This window comes from Ceratotherium simum, chromosome 18 (genome assembly GCF_057802395.1).
Source record: "Ceratotherium simum simum isolate JZ-2026a chromosome 18, ASM5780239v1, whole genome shotgun sequence".
In the NCBI taxonomy this organism is placed as follows: Eukaryota; Metazoa; Chordata; class Mammalia; order Perissodactyla; family Rhinocerotidae; genus Ceratotherium; species Ceratotherium simum.
Window position 1 is genome coordinate 26,184,055 of NC_141917.1, and position 27,068 is coordinate 26,211,122.

Below are 27,068 nucleotides of genomic sequence, written 5' to 3' on the forward strand. Positions count from 1 at the left end.
CCTCCTCTTTTTGCTGAGGAAGACCGGCTCTGAGATAACATCTATTGCCAATCCTCCTCGTTTTTTTCCCCAAAGCCCCAGTAGATAGTTGTATGTCATAGTTGCACATCCTTCTAGTTGCTGTATGTGGGACTCGGCCTCAGCATGGCCAGAGAGGCAGTGCATCGGTGTGCGCCCAGGATCCGAACCCGGGCCGCCAGTAGCGGAGCACACTCACTTAACTGCTAAGCCACGGGGCCGGCCCTGTTAATTCATTCTTTAGTTGGTACACATTCATATTGTTTCCACCCTTGGCAATTGTGAACAGTGCAGCTATGAACATTCATGTACAAGTTCTCTTTACACACCTGTTTTCAATTCTTTGGAGTACATACCTAGGAGGAGAATTGCTGGCCCACATGGCAATTCTATGTTTAACTTGAATTGCCAAACTTTACCGCAACAGCTGCACCATTTTACCTGTCCCCTAGCAATGTAGGAGGGTTCCACCTTCTCTACATCCTCACCAACATTTGTTTGACCAAGGCTAATTCTTGTTTTAAGAGTTGCACAGCCATATGCTTCTTCAAGGGCCACGAGCTGACCCCAGTGGGGCAACATCCAACAGTCTTCAAGACCCAGCTCTCTGTAATGTCACTCTGACAACAACCACAATGGTGATTGATGGAGAGGACAAGACTCAGCCAAGTACATCATATTCAGTTGCCCAAGCTTAATTCACGACCTTGGCACTAACATGGTATCTGCCTTTCTGCTCAGTCACTCCCTCTTGATGCCAGAATAGGCCTTTCCCTCCCTGTAGTGTCACTGTTCAATACTTGAACCAATTCAGAGTTGTGCATCGACTTGGATATTATGGTGGGTTGTTGAGTACAACTGGCTGAGTGCAATCATTGGCCACAAATCAAAGCTAATTAGATGGAAGCAGTAAATAATATCAGGATTGGGGAGGGAGGAGATTTTGAATGGAGTGCTGAATTTGAGAGATAATCCAGTCTGCTCTCTCTAGTGTCTTTGCCACCTGGAATGTTCTCTCCAGCTGTTTAAACTTGGCCTGACATTTATAGGCATTTTTCAGCCCCCTCTCCTGCCCCCACCCCTCTACCACACACTTCCCCTCACAATGAGCAAACTGGGAATAATCTGACTTGAAATCAAGGTGGAGCTCAGTAGAGCGGGTAATTGAGAATGTGATGTTTTAAAGTACTTAGGGAGTTATGAGAAATCAGAAATGTCTTTTTTGTTTGAGTAAGAGTTACTGGTTTGTGAGGGCAATGACTGAGACATCATTGTCTGTGTTCTCGGAAGCTGAGAGGCTCTGCGAATAGCCCTCAGTAACTCTTAGCATCAGGGTGCACCTTGCCAATGTCAGTGTGACCCTGGCTCCTCCCACAGAGCACCTCTGTGCCACAGGCTGCAGCCCCAGCCAGCCTTCTGCTGTCAGCTCTCAGGCTGATCTTCTTCCTAAGGAAAGCAGCCTCAGTCTTCCTGGCCAGTCCCCAGCATGCTGCACGCCATCCTCTTCAACCACAGAGCTCTGCCCTTAACAGCTATGCGGATTCTTGTTTAGAGCAAACCAAAAAGAAATAAAGAAACTCACCAGCCTCAACAACAACCACCACCTAACACAAAGAGAGAATAATATTCACGATCTGCTTTGAAGGGAAAGAACTAAGAAGGAAAGAACTAATTTGGCAAATTCTTCATATGAATTTTAATGACATGTGCATGCTCTTAAATATAATTTGAAATTAGAAACATGGGAGGGGCCGGCCCTGTGGCTTAGCGGTTAAGTGCGCGCACTCCGCTGCTGGCGGCCCGGGTTCGGATCCCGGGTGTGCACCGACGCACCACTTCTCTGGCCATGCTGAGGCCGCGTCCCACATACAGCAACTAGAAGGATGTGCAACTATGACATACAACTATCTACTGGGGCTTTGGGGGAAAAATAAATAAATAAATAAAATTATAAAAAAAAAAATTAAAAAAAAAAAACATGGGAACTTTGAGGACACTGAGAGTGAGTGACGTCAGCAAAATGGCAGAATGGGAAGCCATGGACCCTCCCTTCACTCACAAGACATCAACTCAACACTGTACATGGACCAGTTCCTTTTGTAAGAAATCCAGAAACCAGTTAAGAGGCTCCTGCAACCCAGGTGAGCATGAAACCGGCTACGTGGAAGCTGGTCATCTGGCTACAAGTTGGAAGTAGCCAACTGCATGCAATCAGTCTTCAAAGAATTTGAAAATAAAAATGGAGGCAGCCCTGTGATAATAAAATACAAGGTCAATGTGTAATGGGTCACAGCACAGACCTCACATGAAAGGGGGATGGTCTGGCCGTGGAATGGGAAAGAGAGAAGCATTAGTGAGATGAGCTGTAGCACTCCAGGGCAGGCCCCTGCTGCCCATCCTGAATGTCGGTCCATTCCTGCTCAGGGTGAGCACATGGTGACTTTACACACTTCCATCCATAGCTCGTTCCGTTCACTTTGTGGGTCCACCTGAGAGTCACATTTCTCATGATAAAGTAGTAAAACATGAATCTGGCCTCTAAGAAAGGGGGAAAGTGGGAGACTGAAAGACTCTTTACTCTTCCCTTAAGATTTGAAAATAACTTGGGGACTCTAAGGGTTCAAACCACCAAGTTCTTCTTTTCCTCCCCCTGCCCCTTTTTTTTAGTTTTTCCTCTCAAACATTAAGGTCTCAGGGGTAGGAAATAAGCCCTGAGGATCAAGGTCATGTTTTTTGCCTCTAGATCAGATGTCCATAAACTCTCCTGGAACTTCTGAGATACTTGCCTCACAGGGAGAGGACAACCTCAAGGTAAAGTCCCTCATGAAGACATGAAAGATGCAAACAAATAACAAACAAAACCTTTCACCTTCTTGAGGGAAGTTCAGGGAATCTGGTGGGAGAAAGGATTCTTGTTTCCTCTCTTAGACCCTTTCTCTTCCTTGAAAAAAATATCTTGACATGTCAACATGCCCACTTCATGCTATCTTAAACTCTGGTTCTGGATTTTTCTACCTCACACCATTTTTCATCGTGTGTTCCTTCAGTGAATGCCCCAATGCCTTGTCTGTTTTCCTGGACCACCTGGGTGACATGGTTGACATTGCTTTGGAATTGCCCAAAGCAAGAGGGCAGAGGCTGGACTGGTTTTCTCTGGCCCGTCACTGATGGCTCTCCCTCCTAACACTCGCTCATAGTCACAGTCAGGACCCCCTCTATGCTGCCACATCTGAGGACTGCTGGTGTTCCTTCCACACTTCTGCTAATGGTGACCAGAGTATCAGAGCCCTGGAGAGGAAAATGCACCTACTCCCCACTGGAAGATGTTCTTCCTCCGTCCCACAACATCTGTGGCCACACTTCCCTCTGGTTTATAGCTTCAACCTTCAACCTTACACCCAAAAGCTAAAATTTGGAAAGGACTTTTTATTAACTGAAGAATTTTGAAGGCAGTAATTTAAGTTATAATGAAGATAAAAAGCAATTTCCTGCCCACCACTGCTCTCTCTCTTTTTCCTCTTCCTCCTGCCCTATTCTCTGAAAAATGCAGCTCAAGAAAATGTGACCCTGGGGAATAGTGGATGTGAGAAAGCTGTGTGGCCTGAGCTGAAAAGCAATTAGCTGTCCCCAAGCAGTCTCCGAGCATGCAGAGGCGCGTCCCTGAGGCAGGAAGACATCACCATGATTTAGTTCTGTGTTGGTTGGTTTGCTGACAGCATGCTGTGTGTCCTGGGGCCCCATAAGAAATGCTGGCAAAGACTGAGGTCACCACTTGCCCAGCTGGACCGTATCTTTGCAGTGACCTAAGGGTCAGTGAGTAAGAAAAGAAGGCCTACTAGGCGGGCTGTAACTTTGAATGTGTGTCCAGCCATGAGCTGCTGCTTAGGCTTAAAAATGGTAAATTAAGATTCTGCCTGCTTGGTTTTTGCTGGGCAATTCTAGATGTTTAAAACAACCAACCAATCTTCCTTTATAGTACTGTATCCCACGATATGAAACTTGGAGGTCCACATCTGAAAGATGCTATTAAATAAATATAAAAAGGAGTTCCATGGTCAAGTAAGTTTTAAAAGCTCTGGTTTAAGCCTTAAACAGGTTTCAACAATACAGGACTTCTCAGAGACTTCAGTAGAAATGATGGCTTTAAGAAGAGTATGTAATAGACAGCAATTCTCACATGTATCTGATAATGGAAACTCTTCAAGAGGATGGCTCTTGGAAGTGTTATGCGGTGGAACAACATTGGCTGCTCTGTACCTGTTCCTCGGTTCACAGGCCTTCCTTGTCTCAGTTGATCTTTCACACGGGTGACTCAGTACATTGTATTCATTTCTCTTCTACATGATGTTTTTTTAAAGAAATTGACCCATTTTGACCATATTTTATAAAAGATCTGTCCATCAGAATAGGACTATTTAAAAGTTTCAGATGACCTTATCATCTGCAGTATTAATGCTGAGGAAACTGAGGCCGAGGGAGATGAAGCAGTTGACCAGGGCACATTACTGGATAGTCAGTGTAGCACCAAGTATAGCAGCCAGTTACCTGACTGGTAGCTCAGTGTCCTTCCTCAGGCCCCACACTTTTCCATGCATGATCTCCTTTGAGCCTGACAACATGGCTCCTGGCTTGTCCCCTAATCTGTTCTTGATCCATACCTCTTGGGAGGATTTATCCAGGTCCCTTATGCCAACTGTTTTTAGCCATTTCCACTTTGTTCAATTTTGAGTAGAGGGATTCCTTGCCAAATATTTTTTGGTAACATATTTGAAGGCAGAGTAATAAATTGGGAACAGCCAGATCCCCTCCTTTGGAACAGCTTCTTACCAGCCTACCTTTTCACCTGTGAGGGCTGCTCTTCCTTCCAGAGTTATCACTGCATGTAGAGGCTCAGCCCAGCCAACAGCAAGAGGATAGGTGGTGCCAACTGGATGGAATGAGGACCTGGAGTTAGGTCTCTGTCCACAAGGTGAGGTAGGCAGGTTTTCATACCAAGGGGGTCTGGTATTAGCACACTGTGATTCAGGCAAACATTTGGCACCAGGGTCTCCAAAGGCTAGTGGAACTCAGTGAAGGGCAGGCTGGCAGGCAGCTTGCAACACACTCCAACCATGAGTGCAAGGGACAGGGCGGTATTCCAGATGCTAAGATGGGAACTAGCAAGAGATAGATGAGGCTTCGGTGGTTAGTACTGAGAGCATGATCAGGGCTGAAGCAGTAATGAGGATAAATTGATGCTGAGTCTAAGAGTATGCTACTGAGCAGCTCTCCAATCTTCCCTGCCCAATGGAACAATTGCACCGAAGATTACTAGTGTTGCTGAGCCAGGGACAAGGTGGAGGGCTGGAGGGATCACATGGGCTCGCGTGTAGGAGAGGGGAGAGGCAGAAGCTGAGAACCAACAGCACCCTCTGCTTTCCCTGCTATAAGGCTTGTAATCCTGATTCTGACCTTTGCTCTCACAGTTTCTCTCAAGGCAGAGACAATGCCTGTTTTGTTCACCTTTGTACTGCCTGAGCACAGTGCTGCCCCAGAGGTGTTCAGTAAATACTTTCAGAATGAATGAATGAATGTATTGGAACTATTTATTTATTTTTATTTATTTATTTTGTTGAGGAAGATTAGCCCTGAGCTAACATCTGTTGCCAATCCTCCTCTTTTTGCTGAGGAAGATTGGCCCTGGGCTAATATCTGTGCCCATCTTCCTCTACTTTATATGCGGGATGCCTGCCACAGTATGGCTTAATAAGCGGTGCGTACGCGCCTGGGATCCAAACCTGCGAACCCCGGGCCACCAAAGCGGAGCATGCGAACTTAACCACTACACCACCGGGTCAGCCCCTGGAACTATTTAATAGTAGTGGGGATGGAATTGAGTCCTCACCAGAGGCGATGCTCAGGGAATTACAGATCTGTGTCCTTACATTGCAGAGGGCAGATGCAGCTGGTGAGCCCCGCTCTGACACAATGAGTTTCCGAGACCTCAGGCTTGTGTGGCTTGTGTTTGAGTCACTGCTGACCAGACAGCCTGCATGTGGCATGAAGCTGAACTAACTTGGATAGAAGTAAACACAGTTGGATCCCAAGGCTGCACGTCTGTTTCTATTTTGAACAAGTTGTCCAGTAAACATGTAGCAGGCTCTGTTTCACCTCACTGAGGATAAAAAGGAAGGTTTGGATCCAAATCCTAGGGCCAGAGTTTGGGCCAGCAGCGACATTTCTAAAGTCACCAAGCAAATGTTTTCCAACTACCAATCATAATTGGGAGTTTTGATGTCAGAAAAGGACAGCAGATCAGACATTAAAAAGTGCACAGCCTCCAAGGTAAAAATAGGGTAGAAGAATCAATATCAACTTAATTTTGACTAATAGAGCCAGGTTTCCACCCAAGCTGGGTTGCTTGGCTTTTATTTTTAAGTTGTTCCTTCTGATACTTTAAAACCCTGTTGGGTTCTGATTCACTGAAGAGGTGGAAGAAGTCAATTAATTTTTAATGCAAAACGCAGAGTTTGGATGAGCCTGAATGCCTCTTGGAAGGTGGCAGGATTCCAGGCCGAGGCCAGAGTCTACAGTCACAGGACTCAGGCTGTAGCGAGGAACTTTGGAGTTGCTCAGTTCATCAGTAACATCTTGATTCTTGCTGATGAAAACTTTCAGACTAAATGCTAATGCCTTTCAAAGGGCCAGATCTAGATTTTGTTGTGTTTTTTTTCTTGTGCTCCATGAAAGTCTCTTATGAGTCCCCCAGTGAAGTCTTTGTAGCTCATCTGTTCTCATCGGTCATTTCACCAAGACTTATGTGCTCTGGCAGGCCGATGCAGACTCTTCTTTTCCGAAAGATGGAAAGCATGTCACCGAAAATATTAGTCAGGCTCAAGGAGAAGCTTTGTGAGTTCTGCATATTCGCAAAGAAAGAGAAAGTAGGTCACATGAGGAGTCTGTTCTGTTTGTGGAAGAAAAAGAAAAGAGGATAAAGAAGAAAGTGTCGGATAATTTAGTTTTATCACAGCTTCTTAAGCCAAACCCATCGTGTCAGAGGCTCAGGGTCTGACAGCATCCCTGCACTCCTGGGTCTCCCACAAGTTTGAAGAAAGCCTGTCCTAGCTGGGTTCAGTGAGATGCGTGGGCCAGCGGGGAGCTGATGGAGCCGATGGATGGATCCCGCGTGTGTGCTTCTGAGAGCTTCATTTGCAGCTGAACAGCAGGCATTTGGATTGGGAGAGAGTATTTGGGGGAGCTTCTCTGGGGCTGGGGAATTCATCCTGAGTAGCTACAGTCTCAAGTAACCCTAGGGCACGCATGCCCAGTTCCCAGTTCACTGGCCGCTGTTGGATTTTGATGGGGATTAGGAATTATAAACAGGACTAGAATCCTCAGAGAGCCCAGAGGAGGCGCTAACTCTGCTGGTCTTTAGGGCTGTGGGATTTCTTGGGCCAGGCCAGATTCCTTGAGAGAGGTGCTAATAGCAATGGCCACCCCAGAATAGCCTGAAATAGACTGAACCTAGTGTCTTGGAGAGCTCTACACATCTGCATTCAGAGGGACACCTTACGTGCAAAGTACCAGATCAGGGCAGTTTCTCTGCTGTAGCTCCAGCTTAGATTCTCAATGTTAGAAAAAAAGTCAAGTATGCCACGAATGGCCTCAGCTCTGCGTCTTATCTTCTGTCTTTTCACTTTCTTTTACCTAGAGTTTTCATTTTTTAAGTACACCTCATTTTTTGCAGGAGTTGTGGTTTTGCAAATTTGCATGCTTTTTTTTTGGTAAAGAAGAGTGTATGGTTGAATCATTAGAGAAGCTTGCTGTTAAAGGAAACACTGCAGTGATGCAATTTGTAAAGGGAAGAATTCTTCGGTTGTGCAAATAAGCATGATTTAGTGGAATTGCTTGGGGATGAGTTTTGAGTCTAGTGTATTTGCTGTTCATAAATTGGGAACCTCTGTGACAAGAGATGAAGTTCTGCCGCTGTGTATTTGACAAAAGAGGAAATAGAGAGTGATATAGCGATTGTCTATGACTATTTTAATATTCATATAACTATTCAGAACTCTTGGGGGGATCTCAGTCTGTGTGTGGATGCTGCAGAATGTTTTGTGTTTATCTTGTGTATTGCGATCTTGTCATTCCTAAGTTTATCATCAGCATCTTTAGTAACATTGAGTCAGGGCGGACTTTGCATGGGGCACTGAGTTTATTACAGTCTATTATATCCTGGATTGATGGGAGTGTTTTTGGCAGTTCCCAGGACCACCAAAGTCGATGTAGATTTGCGCTGTGTGTGCAGAGGCAGAGGATGTGGAGGTAAGACTGGGTTTGGCAGGTCTGCTGTTGGATTGGCCAGAGACCACGGACAGGAAATCTAAGTCACCAAGGAGGCAAGTGCAGGTAGTGGGGCCAGGTCCAAAATTGAAAACTATTAGATCATTTCCTCACCGGCAAGAGCCAAGGCTGTGGTAGATCGAAAAGATAGGAGTATTTCATGAGGCCAAGGTCAACTGCTTGCCAAGTCAAAAGACGGCTGAAGCAAGAGTGGATGTGGATATAGTGGAAAGACGTGGCTCCTCCACTCACTCCTGCCTGAACTGTGCCTCCCTGGGTCTCAGTTTCTTCAACGTCTTAAAAAATATGGTTAGATTAGATGAGTAACTTTCACACTTACTATTTTTTTAGGCACTGGAACCCATTCTTAAAATAAGATTTTGATAAGAAAGCCCCATGTGCAAATCAAATAAAGGTGAGTGCGCTCCAGTTGGCACTGGGGGGAGGAGCAGGATTGGGCACCTGAGCCCAACTACTTGGCCCCTGTCTTGTGTATCAAGCTGGTTCTTTGGCCTCCCAGGAACAGCATTAAAAGATACTAGATTGGATAAAATTTTTAAATCCCTTTTAGCTCAGAAGCTTGGTCAACAAGACTTTAGAATTAGTGCTGCCTTTTTCCTAAAGCTGCTCATGGTTTCTTAGACACTTTGGCCTGGAGGGCAGCCCCTCCTGTTTTTAGAATGGTCCAATCTGCTCAGAGTCAGGCCTCTCTGTCAATCACAAGCCAACCGGAAGTTTCTGCAAGCCAGCTGAGTAACCAGAGCCAGGAGGCCCATGACCAGAGCTGGACTACATGGTGGACACACATGTTGTCCATTGTCTGCTTAAGGAGATCGCGTGGGATGCTAGACAGCCCTTTCTGGCCCAGCCCTCTCATCTTTGTGTGAGGCAGGGCACTTTGGAGGCAACAGGTGGGTTTTGAGATTCACAGTCTATGGGATTAAGAAGTGAAAGTGGTCAAGAAGCAACACCAGCAATAATGCCAGCATTCACCCCCCACTCAAAAGTCTCTTGTACAGGGAGTATGTAGGAACTAGGGAAAAACACAGTGGAATCTTACCTTCCCACAGAGACCATAAACTGGTTCCAAAAGCAAGTCAAATTGGGGTTTAGTCACCTCCTTTCCTTTTGCTCAAAAAGGCTGTCTTAGACTTCTTTAATCATGAGAAAACGGGAGCTCAAGTTTCATTCAAACTATACAGTCAGAAATTTGGGGTCTTGTGAAGTATCCAATATAGTCAAGGGAACAAAAGCTGAAGTTCAATGTTAATGCCTGGATTGTTGTCCCAGCTCCGCTCCTGGCTGTGTGACTGTGGGCAAATCACTTGGGCTTTCTGTGCCTGGGTTTATGTCTGTTAAATTGAGAGAACATCCAACTATGGCAAGGATACAGGGAGGTACTAGATGTGAAAGTGTTGCGAGTGGTCACCCTGCTCTGCAAACAATAGGAATGGCCAGTGTGCAGCTGAAATGAATACCTAGGGGGATGGTGGTGTCCCATCCACAGAGCCTGGGGTCACCTGCCCTGAGACTCCTGCTATCCCCAGCTGCTCATCGCTCCTTTGTTAAATGACCCATAACAGCTTTGCACCCAGGGCAGAGGTCAAGAAGCCAGTTCACCCCCACTGCTGAGCCTGGTGTGGGCTGACTTGGGGCTCTGTCCACCTGGAGTCTGCTCACCTATTCTCATCACCTGGAGTTCTGCCTGCCTGGGGGTAGGTGAGTAGTTTGGGATTTCAGTACTACCCTACGCAGGGAATAAAAACCTGGGAGGCCAGGGCGGGAGGAGATAAAGAGGAAGGAGAAGAAAAGGATGAGTCAGAGAGCTCAGAAAAGAAAGGAACTGCTCCGTTTGCCAGAAGCTTGGTTATTATACAAAGAAAATATGTTCACTGTAGAAAAAAATATAAAGTAAAAGAAGATAAAAACTACTTGTCTCATCACCTAGAATTAAAATGGTTAATGTTTTAGCTACTTTACTTCCTGACTTTTTACTTACACACACCCCAATGTGTATATAAATAGACCTTTCAATGAAAAGAGGATCATACTCTCTGGTGTGTTGATAAATGCTTAACAAATGGCTAGGGGAGAGGCCTTCCTAATTTGTAGCATTTGCCAATTTCCATGGTGTAAATGCTCCCATCATGGCTGGTTTCAAACTAACAACATGATGTCAACCAGCTTGCAAAATTCCTGAAAATTTAACAATCAGCTTTTGGGAACCAGCAAGAGCCAACTCCAGCACACCACTGACCAAGTGTTGTTTTCTAATTAGCCTTTCTCCCTCACAACAGAGTACAAAAGTCTTTATGCCTAAACTTTCGAAAGTTGTCTTTATCGATGTATTTTTTGAATCAAAATTGTTTTCCTTTCGGGACTTAGAGCTGGATCATAGCCTATGTTGCTGACTGTAAATGTTGCCTCTCGTTAGAATTTGCCTGTTTCTCCTGTTCCGTAAATCCTTATGTGAGTGGGGAATGGACCCACACTTCATTAGGTGGCAGGAATAGAAATGTAGTTGAAAAAAAAAATGACAGATTAATGTGATCAAGCAAACGAGAGTGTGGTGGCCTGGAACTGATTCCACAGTCTGTTGTCCCAGGACGGATTTGACTTAATAGAGGCAATTTTCTCCTTTGCAGCTCCTTCTCCGTGGCCCAGCCAGCTCAGATCTGTAGTTGTCACTCATTTCCCCATTTCTGGCTTTTCTGATGGAAATTGGCCCCCCTCCTGTCTGTCTGATGAGAAAGGGGCTGCAACTGTTTGGCCCAGTAAAACCTCCTAATCAGATCCATGTTTTCTTTGTTGAATGGGAGCTTTGGGAAATTGCAAGGGGGAGAGGGGTAGAGGGAGTCGAGGTCTGCACTCACAAAGCAGCAGTGTGTGTGTGTGTGGAGTCATCTCCCGCTTGGCTCTGGGGTAATGCGTTGCCTTCCTAAGCTGGTGGACAATTATATCTGTGGCAAGAGTCGGCTAGGTGGAAAAAGGTGTTGTTGCCAAAGGTCTCCCATGCTGGAGTTTCAATTGTCTTAAAAGAGGCTGAGCTTTGTGAGCTTCTGATGACAAACCAGGCTCTCCTAGGCCCAGTGAGTTTAGACAGGGAATTTCCGACTAAGACTTCGTAGGTGCAGGGAGCAGGGTGCTGTAGGTGGGCATAGGGGAGGGGAAGTCCATTGTTACCATCAGAAGGAAAGACTTGGCCTTTCTCTCTGCTTGTGTAGCCAGTGTAAACAGAGGAAGGCAAGAAGTCTAGTTTGGATCCCCGACAAGAGGGCCAAATTCAGATGCCTGGAGTGTAAGAGGGAAAGGACAGTGCCAGCCTCTCTGCTGGGCAAGCCCCCGGGTCTCTCCAATCCCATGGTCATCTTTGACTCCTCCTCTTGACTATCTCCTTCCCCACCAACCTACTTCCAAGTGGCCACCTAGACTAGCCAACTCTTCCTCTGAAATGGCCCAAGAAGCTACCTCCTTCCCTTATCCCCACTGCCCTGGTCCAGGTGGTCATTATACACACCTGAGCTATGAGAACAGTCTTCCGTCCGGCCTCCCTGCCTTCTAGTCTCACTCAATCTGTAGAAATTCCATTCCTATCCCTATACACACATACACACACCCACCCACACCCACACCCACACACACACACACACACAACTATTTCTTTAAATCAGCAAGGTAATATTTGTTCATAAGCATTTAGAAAATCCAGAAATTTCAAGATGAAGAACCACTCACAGACTTACTTTCCTGAGATGAAAACAGTTATCATTGTAGTGAATATCCTTCAAAGGGATTGTTTTCATTCTTAAACACAATTGCTATGCAATCAGAACTACTTTGTAACCTACGTACTCACGTATTCTGGTAGACATTTTCCATATTGATACTTCTCTAAAATGAAACCACAGATCTGGTTCTATCACTCCCTTGCTGAAATAGTTAAATGAATAAAACCACCACCAACCAAAACTTGTTGTCTACATGAGGAAGGTTCAACTCCTCAGAACAAGAGGGAAGGCCAAACGTAATCTGATCTCCCACACACACACCCTCACACACCTTCTATGCCACCCTTTTGCCCGTTGCATGAATACACTACCTATGTTTGCTCTGAGAATTCCATATGAATAGGCTTGTGCAAATGACTCTCCCTCCAACAGTTCCCACTTTGTGAATTCTTTCATTCTTTAAGATTTATCTTAAGGTATTTGTGTGTCTGTCCCTTGGAAAATTGGGAATCTCTTGAGGGCAAAACAGAACTTATTCAGTTTGTATTTTTAGCAACTTGTGGTAATGCCTGGCACAGGGTAGTGGGCACTCAGTAAATATTTATGGAATGAATTGGCCTCGATTTGGTATGTCTGTTTTCATCCTCGTGCCAGTTTCATGTGTTTATTTTTATTAGTGTTCATGATTAATCCATATTATATTTTCTTTTCCTCCTTTACTATGCTTTGGTCTTGCTGTGCTAACAAGCCTCTGGCTTGGAGCCATCTATACTTGAGTTATGTCTTTACTGGTGGATTGAAGATGTCATTGGTTTCTAGTAGTTTTACTGTACTGTGTAGAATCCCTGAGAAGCAAACTCACTTTTTCAGAGTCAAGAGCCCAGAGTCAGGCCTCCAGCCCTTTCTGAAGAGTTGATTTATGGGTTTATGGAAATGTTTGAAACAGGAGAAGGCGGCATGGGTAGAAAGTTTGCAGTGTGGGAACTCCACCCTTGGAGCCAGGGGGCTAGCACAACACTCACGGGAGGGAAAGGTGGCAGGAAAAGTCAAGCAAATGAGGGTAGAGTGGAATGTAGTTGGCCCAGGGCTCTGCTCATGGGCTGTAGCAATCTGCAGCTTAAGGATGCCTGAGAGACTCTGGCCTCTGCCTCTGAAAAAGAAAAATGCATAAGGTAGGTCAAACACCATGTGCTGCTTCTTGTGGTTCTGAAGACGCTTAAATATGGAGGTTTTACCAGAGGGAGGAGTAAATTTATTTTTGACACTTCATCAACAAACATTGAATGAGAGCTATTTTTATTCAAAGCTGGAAAAGGGAAAGCTAGTCAGTTCCGCTCCTACAATGGTTAATATCCTTAGAGAAATAAGGATAAGCAAATTTCTGCCCTCTGGGATAGAAATAGAGGTAGGTAGATCCACTTTTATTGCTGCGCATCTCAGAAGTTTAAATTTGCTTGTCTGTCTTCCACATTCCCTTTTAATAGTAGCTCCAAGCACAGCACTATATCTATAACAGGTGGTTTTCTGGATGCAAGTCATAGAAATCCAACTCAAACTGACTTCAACAGAAAGGATATTCAGTGGTTCCACAGTGTCCACAATGTCATCAAGGTCCCAACTTCATCTTCTCTCTCCCTTTGCCATCCTCAGCATTAAGCTTCATCTTAGGCTGGTATCAAGATGGCAGCAGACATCTAGACATCTGACTCAGACCTGATGACATCCAGAAGAAGAAGAGGGATCATCGCTTCTTGACACTTTCTCTTAGGAGTGAGGCAAGGTTTTCCAGAAGACCCCCAGAAGTCTTCACCTCGTGACTCATTGACCAGTGTTGGGTCACCTGCCCATTCACGAAACCACTGCTGGCAAGAGAAGGATGTTACCCTTGATCAGTTAGCCACATCTTTAGAGCTGAGGCATCCACCGTGCAGAGGAGGATGGTTGAATCCCTGAACAAAAATCAGAATTCTGTAAAGGGGTAAAAAAGATGGAATGTGTGCCGGGGAGACAGTCAACAGTGTCCTCTACAACTCAAAATAAGCATTTCATAGAATTGCTTGCCAACTATATACTCTAGTGATTTTCAAATAATTTTAGCTACTTAACTTCATTCAAATACAATCTTACCCAGAAAAATAAACAAAACTGATAAAATTAGAGCAGCTGTGGTTGCAAATCTACAAGAGGTTGTGATCCTAGGATCATGGTTTGACAATCACTGATAGATTACTTCTTGTGTCTACATCAAACATTTTTCTGTTTCTTGTCTCCTTTCATTTTTTTTTTTTTTTTTTTTTGGCTGAGGAAGGTTCACCCTGAGCTAACATCTGTGCCAGTCTTCCTCTATTTTGTATGTGGGTCGCCACCACAGCATGGCCACTGACAAATGGTGTAGGTCCACACCCAGGAACCAAACCCGGGCTGCCAAAGCGGAGCGCGCCAAACTTAACCACTAAGCCATAGGGCTGGCCCCTCCTTTCATTCTTTTGACACAGTTGTATTATGTGGGACAAAAGGTCAGCTGACCAGAGAAGACCAGTATTTACAGAGTCCAGACAAGGAGGGGCATTCAGGGAAGGCAACTGGGCTGGGAATAGCAGATTTGGGCACATGAGACTAGAGGCTGAGATGACAGGGAATCAGGAAGAGAAGTTCTTCTGAGTGGGATGGTGAGCTAGGATCACAGGGCTGACTCAGTCACTCTCTGCTTGCGTAGTGTGGGTGGCCCTGGCCCATGGGTGATGTTTGCACATAGGAGGAAGCGAAAGGCCTGTTGAAGCAGGGACAGAGATGCTGGGTAGCATTACTTCACAAAGGGCAGACAAGGCATGCAGGTCAAAGTCTGTACAAGCTTCATAGGATGGGGTGGGTATAGTGTTGCCACATAATATATAGGACACCCAGTTAAATTTGAATTTCAGATAAAAAATAATATTTTAGTATGTCTCAAATATTGCATGGGACATACATATACTGAGACATACTACAATATTTGGGACATACTTATACTAAAACATTAATCATTGTTTACCTGAAATTCATGTTTACCTGGGCACTATATATTCTTATTTGCTAAATCTAACAATCCTACGAGGGTAGCAAATGAGGGGTCCCCTGAAACATTAGGATGTTAGAGCTGACTTTCTTCCCGTGGTCTCCAATGTGAGTCATGGAGTAGCCAGCACCTCTCGTTCTACCTGACTGATAGTTTCCAGGTCCCTGTTTCATCAGAGTTACCTGAAACTCTTGTTAAAAATGCAGCTATCCGAATGCCACCATGGCCCCTGGTAATTCTGAGGCTCAGCCCAGCTTTGGAGGATCACCTCAGATTTTAAATTCCTGAGGGTAAGGATGTCACTTTATTTATTGCACTCAATAAATATTTGGTGAATGAATGAGTGAATGAATGATTCCTTCCTGAGGAATTCTCACTGTCTTAACCAGTGTTTGTCTTGTAGAACCCAGGAACCCCAGAAGCACAAGCATTTTTCTTTCCATTTCTTTTCTGGTCATGAGACTCGTAGGAAAGGACATGGGTGGAAGGCTTAGTGGAGAGAGCTTGGAGAGTGGTGGAAGGAAGGGTCATGACAGGAGAGAGCGAGCGACTGGGGCCTGCCAGGCAGCAGGCATGAGTATCCACCTGGGGAGGGAGGCTAAGTTTTTAATCACCTCATCAGGCGAAGAGACTTGCGATTTCAAGTTGAGAACTCTCCTCAATTCTTTTCCCAGGATTCCTTTAGAGTCCTACTTGGCACAGCCTAGTGCTCAGCATCATAGGGGGAATGATCTTGAACAAGCAGCCATCCAACCAGGGTGCTTAAAGCATGGTGGAAATGCTTCAGTGGAACTTGATGGGTGCAAATAATGACCTTTTTGCTAATCTTGGTAATTCCCCACTTCAGTGGGGTGCCTAGGACCATCTTTTTCCCACAGCAGCTATCCCTATAGGCTTGGCCATGTGAAGACTACATTTCTGTCCTAAAACTTTAAATCTATGATGGACCCAACTGTCTACATTTCCCCCCATATAGATATGCCCTAGTGCCTACATTTTCTCTACTACAGAAAACTATAAAGGTTTGGGATTTTTTTTTTTTATTCCGATTTCCTATTTTCCTGGCAAGAGGCTCTGCCTAATGGATGAGAACCTGCTTCCAATCTGAAGTGAGTTTTTGCCCAGTGACGTCATGGACACCTAGCGCTCCGACCGTCAACTGAATCGTAGGTCCCCTCTCAATCTGTTCCCCCATCTGTGTAGCAGGGATGCTGCCACAGGGCCGCGGGGTTCTGGGAAATGCTAGAGCTGTCTGGAATTTCAGCAGCATAAGGCTCCTCAGCAGGGCTTTGGGTCAAGAGTAGTAAGGAGAACATAGACTCCTCTGGCTTTTTCTTTGTGACTTTAGTTCTGTCTTTCCTGGCTGCACCTAGTTCTGTCCCTCCTGTCCTGCCTCTCTCAAGCTCTCACATGCGCTATGCTGGGCAGATCAGAGCAGGGCTGCAGAGTGTCTGCCCTGTGACCACTTTGTGGTCTCCTGTAGTTATGTTAAATCTGCAAGGTGTCCTTGGAATTTGAGGGCAATAGTGAGACCCCCTCCCCACAACTCTGAACTTAGAAATAAAGACAGATTTCTGTGTTGAGAATTAAACTAGTAAATACAACATACACAGTTGAATAGCCAGCCTCAGGAATACTCAAGTTAAGAAATTGTCCATAAAAATGTATATAATCCAAAAGTGGAATCACAGTAATCTTGCAGAAGATGGACTAAAACATGATTGTGCCCATAATTCAGAGAATAGAAATCAACATTTACTGATGTTCCAGTACGCAGTTTAGAGAAAGAGGTATGAATGGAAGGAGGTAGTTTAGTGCAGAGAACAGAAAGAAAACCTCCAGAAGCAGGAAGTTAGCGATGCCTTTTCCGGTGTTGTCTAGTGGAGAGGAGTCTTGGCTAAGTGGACAGTTTCCTTTGCAAAGCCCAGGCTGGAGTGGAGGAGAGAGCTCCTTCGCTGGGGGGCCCTCCTATGCTCACCTGGTTCTTGTTCTTAAGTTTGCCCTCCTCTGCATCCTGCCTGCAGGAAAAGAGGCTTGCATCAGGTTGATGCAAACATACGGCTCATTTCATAATTGTATTTCCAATTGAAAATTAATGAATGAGCTTTCTTGCTGGTAGCTGTATACAATAGTCCCCCCTTATCCGCAGGGTGTAGATTCCAAGACCCCCAGTGGATGCCTGAAACCGTTGATAGTACCAAACCCTAAACTGTGACAGTCAATCTGATAACAGAGATGGCTACTAAGTGACTAATGGGTGGGTAGCACATACAGCGTGGATACGCTGGACAAAGGGATGATTCACGTCCCAGGCAGGACAGAGCAGGACTGTGCCAGATTTCATCACACTACTCAGAATGGTGTAATTTAACTTATGAATTGTTTATTTCTGGAATTTTCCATACAATATTTTCGGACCACAGTTGACCACAGGTAACTGGAAACTGCAGATAAACGGGGAGTGCTGTATCTATACATGAGAGGCAGATGCTCTTTCAATGTGCTGACAGAATTCATGTTCTGAGCCTGGGAGCCTGAAGACATGGGTGGTGGGAAGTTGACTAAGAGTGGCATTACCTTGTGGCATCTCTCTGGCCTACCAGGGGCCTTCCGCAGCCACATCTTTGAACTATGCACATGCCCCTGCACATTGCCTTGGCACAGCAACAGCGGGATCTGAAGAGACAGTGGTCCAGCCTCCTCATTTCCCCAGACCTCTCCTCAAGGTCATCGTGGCAGTGCCCAGAGTAGAATCTCCATTTGATGATTTCCAGCCTAGTTCCTTTCCATTTCTATCTCTTGTCTTGTTTTCTCTCTACTTCATTTCTCTCCCATTCCTTTTAAAGGCCAAGATGGCGCTCGAGTAGCTGTGGGGCCTTTGAGGGAATAGCGACCAGTATATCCCATTCCTTCACTATCTTTCCTTTTTCTTAATTCTGATTTTCCTGCCTGGAAGAGGTCAAATGAGGATTCACTTTTTTCTCTCCCAAGGACTTTGACTTGCCTTTTCATGAGCATTGTCCGAGGCCTTTCCCACAAGTCCTGGGAAAAGGGGATGCTTCTCAGAGAGGCATACGGGCTGAACCTTTGTGCTCCATGATCTTTTGGTTTCCTCTGAGGATACTCTTTCCGCACCAAGCGCTCCAGCCCTGACTCCTGCAAGCAGTCTGGGAGGGGAGGGAGTGGAGGCGCCTCTCTGCACTATTTAGACCCTTGCCAAATTGGAGAGTCTGTGGGGCCTCAATGGAAAAACAGGATTTCCTATTGTATCCCACCCCCCAGGCAAATTCCTTCCCCCTTCTTAAAACCTTGGTTCTTTCTGCTGCTCCAAAGAGCTCCTATTCAGTAGGATATATTTCTTCTTGTCCTCTGGAGGAGCTGAACTGTGGTTATAAGCACATGAATGTAAAACCACCCCAGGGCCCCCCTCCTCCCTTTGTCTTGGCAGATACTCAAAATCTGATAAAGCAATTTGGCCCATCTCTTCTGCAGTTTAAAACTTCCATGTGTTGTGAATATGCTTCTTAATGAGGCTAGCGACCCCATCCTTGACTTGCTAACTCAGCTCTGAAGTCCAAGAGAATGCTAGAGCTGGAAGGAAAACTTTATAGAAAGACCTCATTTGGCAGATAAGGAAACTGAGGCTCAAAGATGCTATGTGACTTGCCTGCGGACCTACAGCTAGCTAATGGCAGAGTATGTTACTGGCTATTGTAAATATTTGAGTCATTGTTAATTAACGATGAGGTCAGATCCTGTGCAGTTACATGCTAAGAATTTAAATACAGTAAGTAGATTATTTACCCAAAAGTCTAAACACCAGAAGGATCTAAACAGCATGATTGTTCTGAAAGGATTTGCAAAATAACTATCCATTTAAAAACATAACTCCAGTGTAATTGAAGAACTTATTATAATGCATGCTATATGTTAATAGCATGATCTAGAGGGTTGTAGGTGACAGGTTGGTGGCATTATGGCTACTCAATCCATGCAAAATAGCCAGGATGGTCAGATTAAAGTGGGCAATCACAGTGAACCCATGGTTGTCTTGCTTCTAACACAGAAGCTCATGAGCTCTGCCCAGCTCCCTAAATTTTAGCTTAATGTATGCTACTTAAGTGTATGCTGCTGGCAACAGTTGAAACAATGGCCTCCAGTGGGTAATCACACCTTTGGCAGCAGGCTTACAACCTCTGTCTGGTAGGTCACCACCCACCCCTCTCTGATAAAGCAGGTTTTCTCAGCACTGTAAGGGTCCAGAATGTGGGCCTCTCAGGCAACTTAGATTGCAGGCTGAATGTCAAGAATGCCTTCCTTAACAAAGCGGTGTTTCTTCCCATCTCGCTTGCCAACTAATCTCATTTGAGACTTTGCTGAGAGTGATGAAGCACCTACTGACATTCTAAAGTTTTCCTACCATCTTCTCTAACACCACAGCCTTAGTCAACACATCAATGACTTTCCAAGATACAGCAGTTGGCAGTTTGACCAAATATTTTACATCACGTAGCTGGGTCACCTTTCTAGTCTGTAATATCCAAGTCCTTGACATCTGCCTCCCTCCTTCCCTCCCTTGCTTATCCAGTTCCACATTTTAGGTTCTGTTACTTTTATTTGCTCTACTTCTAGGTAACACATTCTGTATTTGTTTGGAGTTTAATTCAGCTAATTGGTTGGATTTGGGAAAACATAAATAACAGTGATTAAACAACATGGGGATTTATTTTTCCTTTCATTTCTGCTCTTAAGGAATGCTGGTGTAAGCCCCACCCAGCAATTTCCACTTTCATCTCATTGGCCAGAACTATGTTGTAGAACTATCCAGACCTCCAAGAGAGGCTGGGTTTTAGTTGAATACATCACCACGTCCAACAAAATAAGGCAGAAAGAGAGAATGGACATCAGGTAGGCAGCCACCAGCTTCTGACACAAGCTCCCTGTTTATTTATCATATGAGGCCCATTGGTGTCAGTGGAGCAGCGATTACCAGGCAGGGTGCTGGGCTGGGTAAATCGGGTATGAGTTCAGAAGGCTGAGATCGTCAGAAGCAGGCGGGTGGCATGCTGATGCAGAAAGAAGCAAGGCTAAGTCCAGTGGGTCTGGGTTCTAATCCTGGCTCTGTGATTTACAGAGTCCTGGCTCCAGTCCTGGTTCTGGTCTTGGTGAGACAGTGGACCAACTAATTAGCCTCTCTGATTCTGTTGTTTATCTCAGCCTTTAAGAGGATACTTAATGATATCTCCCTACAGTATTGTTGGGGCAATTAAATAAGGCAATCCATGGAAAGTGCTCATTTAGATCAGTGTCTTAACACACGGTTATGCTCAGGAAACGTTAGCCATTAGCCAGCGTTGTTAAAATGGCGTCAGATGCCCTTGTTTTATAAGGTGGTTGTGAGGATGGAAGGAGAGAATGAGACAATGGGGAAGCATACGGCTCAATGGGGGCATTTCCTCCTTATGTCCTCTTTTGTAGCCACACCCATTGGCAGCCAAGCAGGCTCTCACCTCAGGGTCTTTGCATTTGCTGTCTCCTCTGCCAAGAACAGCCTTCCCACAGATATTCTGTCTCTTCAGTCTCTCCTCAGAGGGGCCTTTCCTAATCCCCTCGTGCCTCCATCACTCACTATCCTCTGACACTACCGTAATTCTCTTCATTGTACTAATCACCACCTGACATTATAGTATTTTATGTTTACTGATTCACCATCATCAGAACACACGCTTCATAAGGCTTTGTAAGAACGTAGTCTGTTTTGTTCAGGGCTCAGCACGGGATGGGCACCCAATGAACATCTGTTGAATGAATGAACAGTAGATATTTAATCAATATTAATTTCCTTTTAACATGCGAGTGTTTTCTAAAAGTCAAAAGAGGAATCCAGTCCAGAAGGTAGGAAGATTTCATAAAGATTGAGGAAGTTGGAACTTAGTGGAGGAGGATGTTTAGAAACTAGGACAGTTGCAAGAGGGAGTTAGTACAAGATAGCCCAGTGTGAATCAGATTGTGAGGCAAGGTCTGGATAAACCAGAAGACCCTGCTATATCCCCTGCCAGGTTCAGGATTTAGCCTCTGGATTTCAAGTGACTCGGAGCCTGTGACTTTGGCGAGATGGTTGGTTTCACTTAGTTCAGTGTTTCTCAATCTTTTTTATTATTGTTCCCCTACCCCTACCCTGGAGAAAAATTTAACTTAAATTCTTTCTTTTTTTTTTGTGAGGAAGATCAGCCCTGAGCTAACATCCGTGCCCATCTTCCTCTACTTTATATGGGATGCCACCACAGCATGGCTTGACAAGTGGTGCGTCAGTGGGTGCCTGGGATCCAAACCTGCGAACCCCGGGCCACGGAAGCAGAGCGCATGCGCACGTAACCGCCATGCCCCTAACTTAAATTCTTTCTAACACAAGAAATTAAATAATAAGGAATAAGATTTTGTTGGATAGGATTGCAGGGGAGGGGCACTAACTATTATAATATCTGAGATATTTTTGCTCCCTCCACCCCTGAGTCAATTTCACCCCATGCTAGAATGCATGATTTAGCTGAAAGGGGATCCAAGAGAGTTGATAGATTCTAACACTGTATCAATAAATTACCTCAGGAACAGAAGCATTTATTTTGAATGCTAAGGCTGTCAGCTTCAAGCTACTCAAAATTAATTTAAATTATCACAGCTGTTCGCTTGAGATGGGACTCTAATTGGAGAATTATGTATGATAGACAAAAATCAACCGGACTGTGTAGTGGACCTCCATGTCCACAGATGCTGCACACTGTCGAAATGGACTAATCTTCAGGAATGGAAGCTTTTAGACCTTTGCGCAGATCAGCCATCCAGGGATGTTGGTATTTGTAACTGTTTGCAGATTTCTGTTCTTCTCTATTTTCTCTGGGTCAATATTTTGTTCACTGGAATGTTTCACTGGACGTTGTGGAAGAACCACACTTTTCATAGTATTGCAAAATCATGCATCTTTTCTTATGCCCGGAGGCATCTCAAATCATTACAGTGGGTGGGAATGCCTCTACTTCCCTGTTTATAGAAAATCCCAGGAGTTGATAGAATAGGGAAGTGGAAGGATTACTGGAAAATTCCAAATTATAGGTATGGAATGGAAAGGTTACATAGCCCGTGAACACCCAAATAAGACTAAAGTGTCTGTACACTTGACGTAGTTTTTCTTTTTCTGAAAACTCCTTCCCTGCCTTCACCAGATTCAGGGTCAGAGGGTGGGCTCCCAGAAGCCATGTTGATATCTTGTGACCCCGCCCCCTTGGCCATAACTGATTGGACTACAGATGGACAACTGCTCCAAGCTGAGCCAACCAGCTTTGCTCACCTCCAGCATATTAATTAACAACTTTTGAGTAGCAAAGAGCAGAAAACAACTCAAGGTAAAGTTTATTTTAGTTTAAAGTTTTTTTTTTAGTTTTGTTTTGCTTTACCTTTTTTCTTTTTTGTTTTTAAGTTTAAATTTTTTAAACATAATTTGTTGAAATGATTGATAGGGTCTTTCAGATTGAGGGGGAGGCCATCAATGCAGCCCCCTCCAGGATGACTGAAACTAAGACAGGGAATGGTGTGGGGAAACCAGAGCATTCTCTCTCCCATCTTTCACCTCTGCCTTCTACTGATCAACTATTTCTTGGCAGGATGGCTTTCTTTGCTACTCAGTTCACACAGCAGGTAGAATATTGCCACCCAGAGCCCCTAGTTCAAAAGTTATAGTTCCTGGGGCTGGCCTGGTGGCATAATGGTTAAGTTCGAGCTCTCTGCCCGGGGTTCACAGGTTTGGATCCCGGCGTGGACCTACACACTGCTCATCAAGCCATGCTATGGTGGCATCCCACATACAAAATAGAGGAAGATTGGCACAGATGTTAGCTCAAGGCGGATTTTCCTCACCAGAAAAATTTTAAAAAGTTATAGTTCCTGCTACACTCTAGAGACTAGGACCCTTTCTCTCTAGGTCCTGGTGCTCAGTTCTCAGGCAAGAACTCTATTCCAGCTCGCATGAGATGCCCAGCTCTGGACCCGTCAACAGGAGTTAGGGGCTTATGTGAATGTGGTCTTCAAGAATGTGCTGTTGTCAGTGCTGTTAAGAGGGTTGTCATAGACTTATTACACACTAGTTTCCATTTAATTATGCATCTCCCCACCAGACTATGAATTCCTTCAGGACAAGGAATTTGCCTTGTTGACAGCATATTTCCAGTGCCAAGTTCAAGGCCTGGTTCTTAACTGATATTCAATAAATATGTATCGAATGAATACAAGTTAACATCAGGAAAAAAAATTCTCTATTAGTCTTAAGTTTGGTTTTCTTCAATCAGACTTATTTAAAGAGCATCTTGCCCAAGATATTTACTCTGTTTTCATATGTATGGGACCATCTAAACTGTAACTAATGCCTCGAATCACAGATCATCAAAATTTTAATTTAAAGAATCTTTTTTTTTTTTTTTTTTTTAAAGATTTTATTTATTCAGTTTTTCCCCCCAAAGCCCCAGTAGATAGTTGTATGTCATAGGTTCACATCCTTCTAGTTGCTGTACGTGGGACTCGGCCTCACGTTGGACGGAGAAGTGGTGCCTCGGGGCGCGCCCGGGATCCGAACCCGGGCCGCCAGCATCAGAGCGCGCGCACTTAACCGCTAAGCCATGGAGCCGGCCCTAATTTAAAGAATCTTTAAAAAATTGTTTTAAGTTATGGAGAGTCTACAAGGTGACAGGCACTGTGCTGGGGTGGGGCGTATATTGATGAATAAGACACTGCCACTGTCTTTAAGTATCTCTCCATTGAGTATGAGAGACCTTAGAGATAATTTAGCTTAACTTTCTCATCTTATAGATGAGGAAATGGAGACTCATAAAGGTTGTTAGGCCTGATGGAAAATGTTTTGATTTATTCATAAGATTTTAATATGTCTGTGTGGAATTACTTTTCAGTGAGAAGTGTTACTTATATTGGCCAAAGAAGACATTCAATTTTTGTACATATATGGATTATCTTTTCTTTGATCTTGCATTTATTTTTAATAGGCATGTGATTATGTAGATGATATTTGCTAAGCTTTTGACTTATTTGGAACCGATTAATGGCTGGCACTCAAGTTCTTTGGAAACTCAAAACTTACTATATTGGAAATTTCTTTATGGTAACTGAGTAGTAAGGTCATTTATTATTGACATGGCTTCTGACGCTTCTCCCATTTGTTATGATTCCTTGTTAAATCACTTCCTGAGAAAGCTAGAGAATGTTTTCCATCTTAGATGGCACAGTTTATATTGACTTTCTCTGGGTGAAAGTGAAGTTCGGAGAAGAGAGTGAAAGGGGTCATTTTTCTGCGTTTACAGAGGATGGAGGTGAAAATTTTCTTTGGTGGAGAAGGAGAATTGGCAATGGAATTCAATGAACCTTTCTTTCACTGGGGGGACTTATTATGTGCCAGGCACTGTGCAGAATTCAGTGAGGGCAAGACTGCTGCCAGCCCTCGCAGGGGAGACACACCTGCTGCAGCTGGCCACGCAGGCTGGTAAATGCATCGCTGCTGTAAGCAGTGTGTTCAAGGGCAAGCCAAGGAGGGGCCAAGTCTTCTCACCCAGAAGCTTGGAGAAGATGGCTTTTGGGTTGGCCTGAGAGCAGGTCAGTTTCAACAGTTTACCAAAGGAAAAGAAGAGAGGAGGCTAAAAGCTGTAGGATGCAAAGGGACATGATTCCCTCTGAATCTGCATGATAAAGATGGAACCAATGGCTAAGCTTAGGATTAGTGTTGTCTTAGGGTGGTGTCTTTGGTGTTGATTGGCTATCCCTCCTCTTGGTAACATTGTCAGAACATAGTTCTGGAATGGAGAGACCGCCTGCGTATGCAGTTGGGCTCATTAAGGTAAATGGATCTAGATTTTAACTTCCTAGGAATCTAAGCTCTTACACATGTCCACAACCCCTCTACAATCTTCCAAGGAGTCTTGTCACACAGCCTCCTAGTTGGATGTGAGTTTGATGGGTGTTGTCCTGGCAAAAGTCATCTCATTTCCCTGCTGATAAGGAAACTTCCTGGAGAAGTCAGCGTTCCAGAGATCTCTTGTCTGAGGGAAGGGTGTTTGTGTGTTTGTGTGTGTATGTATGTGCATCGTGTATCTGTGTGTCTGTATCTGTGTCTGTCTGTCTGTCTGTCTGTCTGTCTGTCTGTCTGTGTGTCTGTGTGTACAGGGTGGAGGGAGCTAAGCTGGGGAATGGGGAACGACATTAGGTTTCTGGCTCAAAAAGCAAACCTGGCCCTTCTATAATACAGGAGGAGGCCATATGTCCTGTGTCAGAAGGCTCACTGTTGTGACTGGAATTTTTTGTTTTTTCCTCTTCCAGGTGTGAATGAGTCTGGGGGAGGTCACCCTGTCACTGCTGAAGGAATGCCTCATTTCCAGGTCATTTGCATGGGCCCTGCTGTGAAATGAACCAAGCAAGGACTTGTCGGACACTTCCTTCCTTGCCTTGTTGAGCACTCCCAGCACAGCGATTGTTCCACTGTTGTTCTAATTGTGTCCTGTCCTCCTCTTGCCAAGGCAAACAGCCCAGTCTCGAGTAGGCGTCCCTTAGGCTCGTCTGCCAGCCTGAACATGAACACAGGTAAAGCTGATGACAGCCAGGGTTCCCAAGGGACGTGGGGCCCCTTGGGGTCCGGCCCCCAGGAGCAGGTCGTCTCATGATGTTGGTGTCCGGGAGTAAGCACCATGCCCATCACCCAGGACAATGCCATGCTGCACCTGCCCCTCCTCTACCAGTGGCTGCAGAACAGCCTGCGGGAGGGTGGGGATGGGCCGGAGCAGCGGCTCTGCCAGGCGGCCATCCAGAAGCTGCAGGAATACATCCAGCTGAACTTCGCTGTGGATGAAAGTGCAGTCCCACCTGACCACAGCCCCCCGGGGATGGAGATCTGTACTGTGTACCTCACCAAGGAGCTGGGGGACACAGAGACCGTGGGCCTCAGTTTTGGTAACATCCCTGTTTTTGGGGACTATGGTGAAAAGCGCAGAGGGGGCAAGAAGAGAAAAACTCACCAGGGCCCTGTGCTGGACGTGGGCTGCATCTGGGTGACGGAGCTGAGGAAGAACAGCCCAGCAGGGAAGAGTGGGAAGGTCCGACTGCGGGATGAGATCCTCTCCCTAAACGGGCAGCTGATGGTCGGAGTTGATGTCAGTGGGGCCAGGTGAGTGGGGGAGCTCCAGCTGGCGCAGGGGCTGGATGTGGGACCTCTGTGGTTCACTTATGTCTGATGCTCAGATCTGCAGCTGCAGAGGGTTATGAGTCCTACTGTGGTAAGGAGTCAATGGCATTTATCCTACCAAGGGGAATATACACTCTCTAAGTTGACGTTTCGTGATATTTATGTTTTTATTTTTTGCTTCATTCTCTCTTAGAGGACTCCGACTCAGAGTATTTCCTTTTCCCCTGAAACTTGTGTTAGAAAGAAAAGAAATAGTACATGACACATGAGTATGAGAAATGTCACATTGAGTTAGATCCTCTTGTCCATTCAACCCAGCATCTCACCTCCAATCGGAGCACCAAAGGTTGGGTCCTGGATGTGTTTCCCATATCACCTAGTCACAGACTCACAGTCCAGAAGCCCCTTGAGATGCTTAGAAATGTCTTTGGACCACTGGCCCCCCATAGTTTCCCCATCTTGAGAGATCCACTTGATCTCACCTGAATGAGTGTATTTCTGTTTTCTACCTATGTGGCCACCCACCACGGCAGTAAGGTATGATTGGACTGTTTTGTTGTTTCCCAGGTGAATTGGGGTCCCCAAGACCACCCTCAGCTTCCATAATTCACTAGAAGGACTTACAGAACTCAGAAAAGCTATTATACTCAGGGTTCCAGTTTATTGCAATGAAAGGATATAGATTGAAATCAGCAGAGGTAAAGGCAGCACAGAGTAA

At 45.1% G+C, this 27,068-nt stretch overlaps 1 protein-coding gene across 2 annotated transcripts in view; it reads left to right on the forward strand.

Annotated features, from left to right (window-relative positions):
• PDZD2 (PDZ domain containing 2) overlaps positions 1-27,068 on the forward strand; it is a 348,033-nt gene that overhangs the window by 92,613 nt on the left and 228,352 nt on the right. For both annotated transcript variants that reach the window (XM_004422700.3, XM_087443167.1), the window contains exon 2: positions 25,492-26,332. In XM_004422700.3, the coding sequence (XP_004422757.1) occupies positions 25,857-26,332 (476 nt within the window). In that variant the 5' untranslated portion in view covers positions 25,492-25,856. The remainder of the gene's footprint in view (positions 1-25,491; positions 26,333-27,068) is intronic.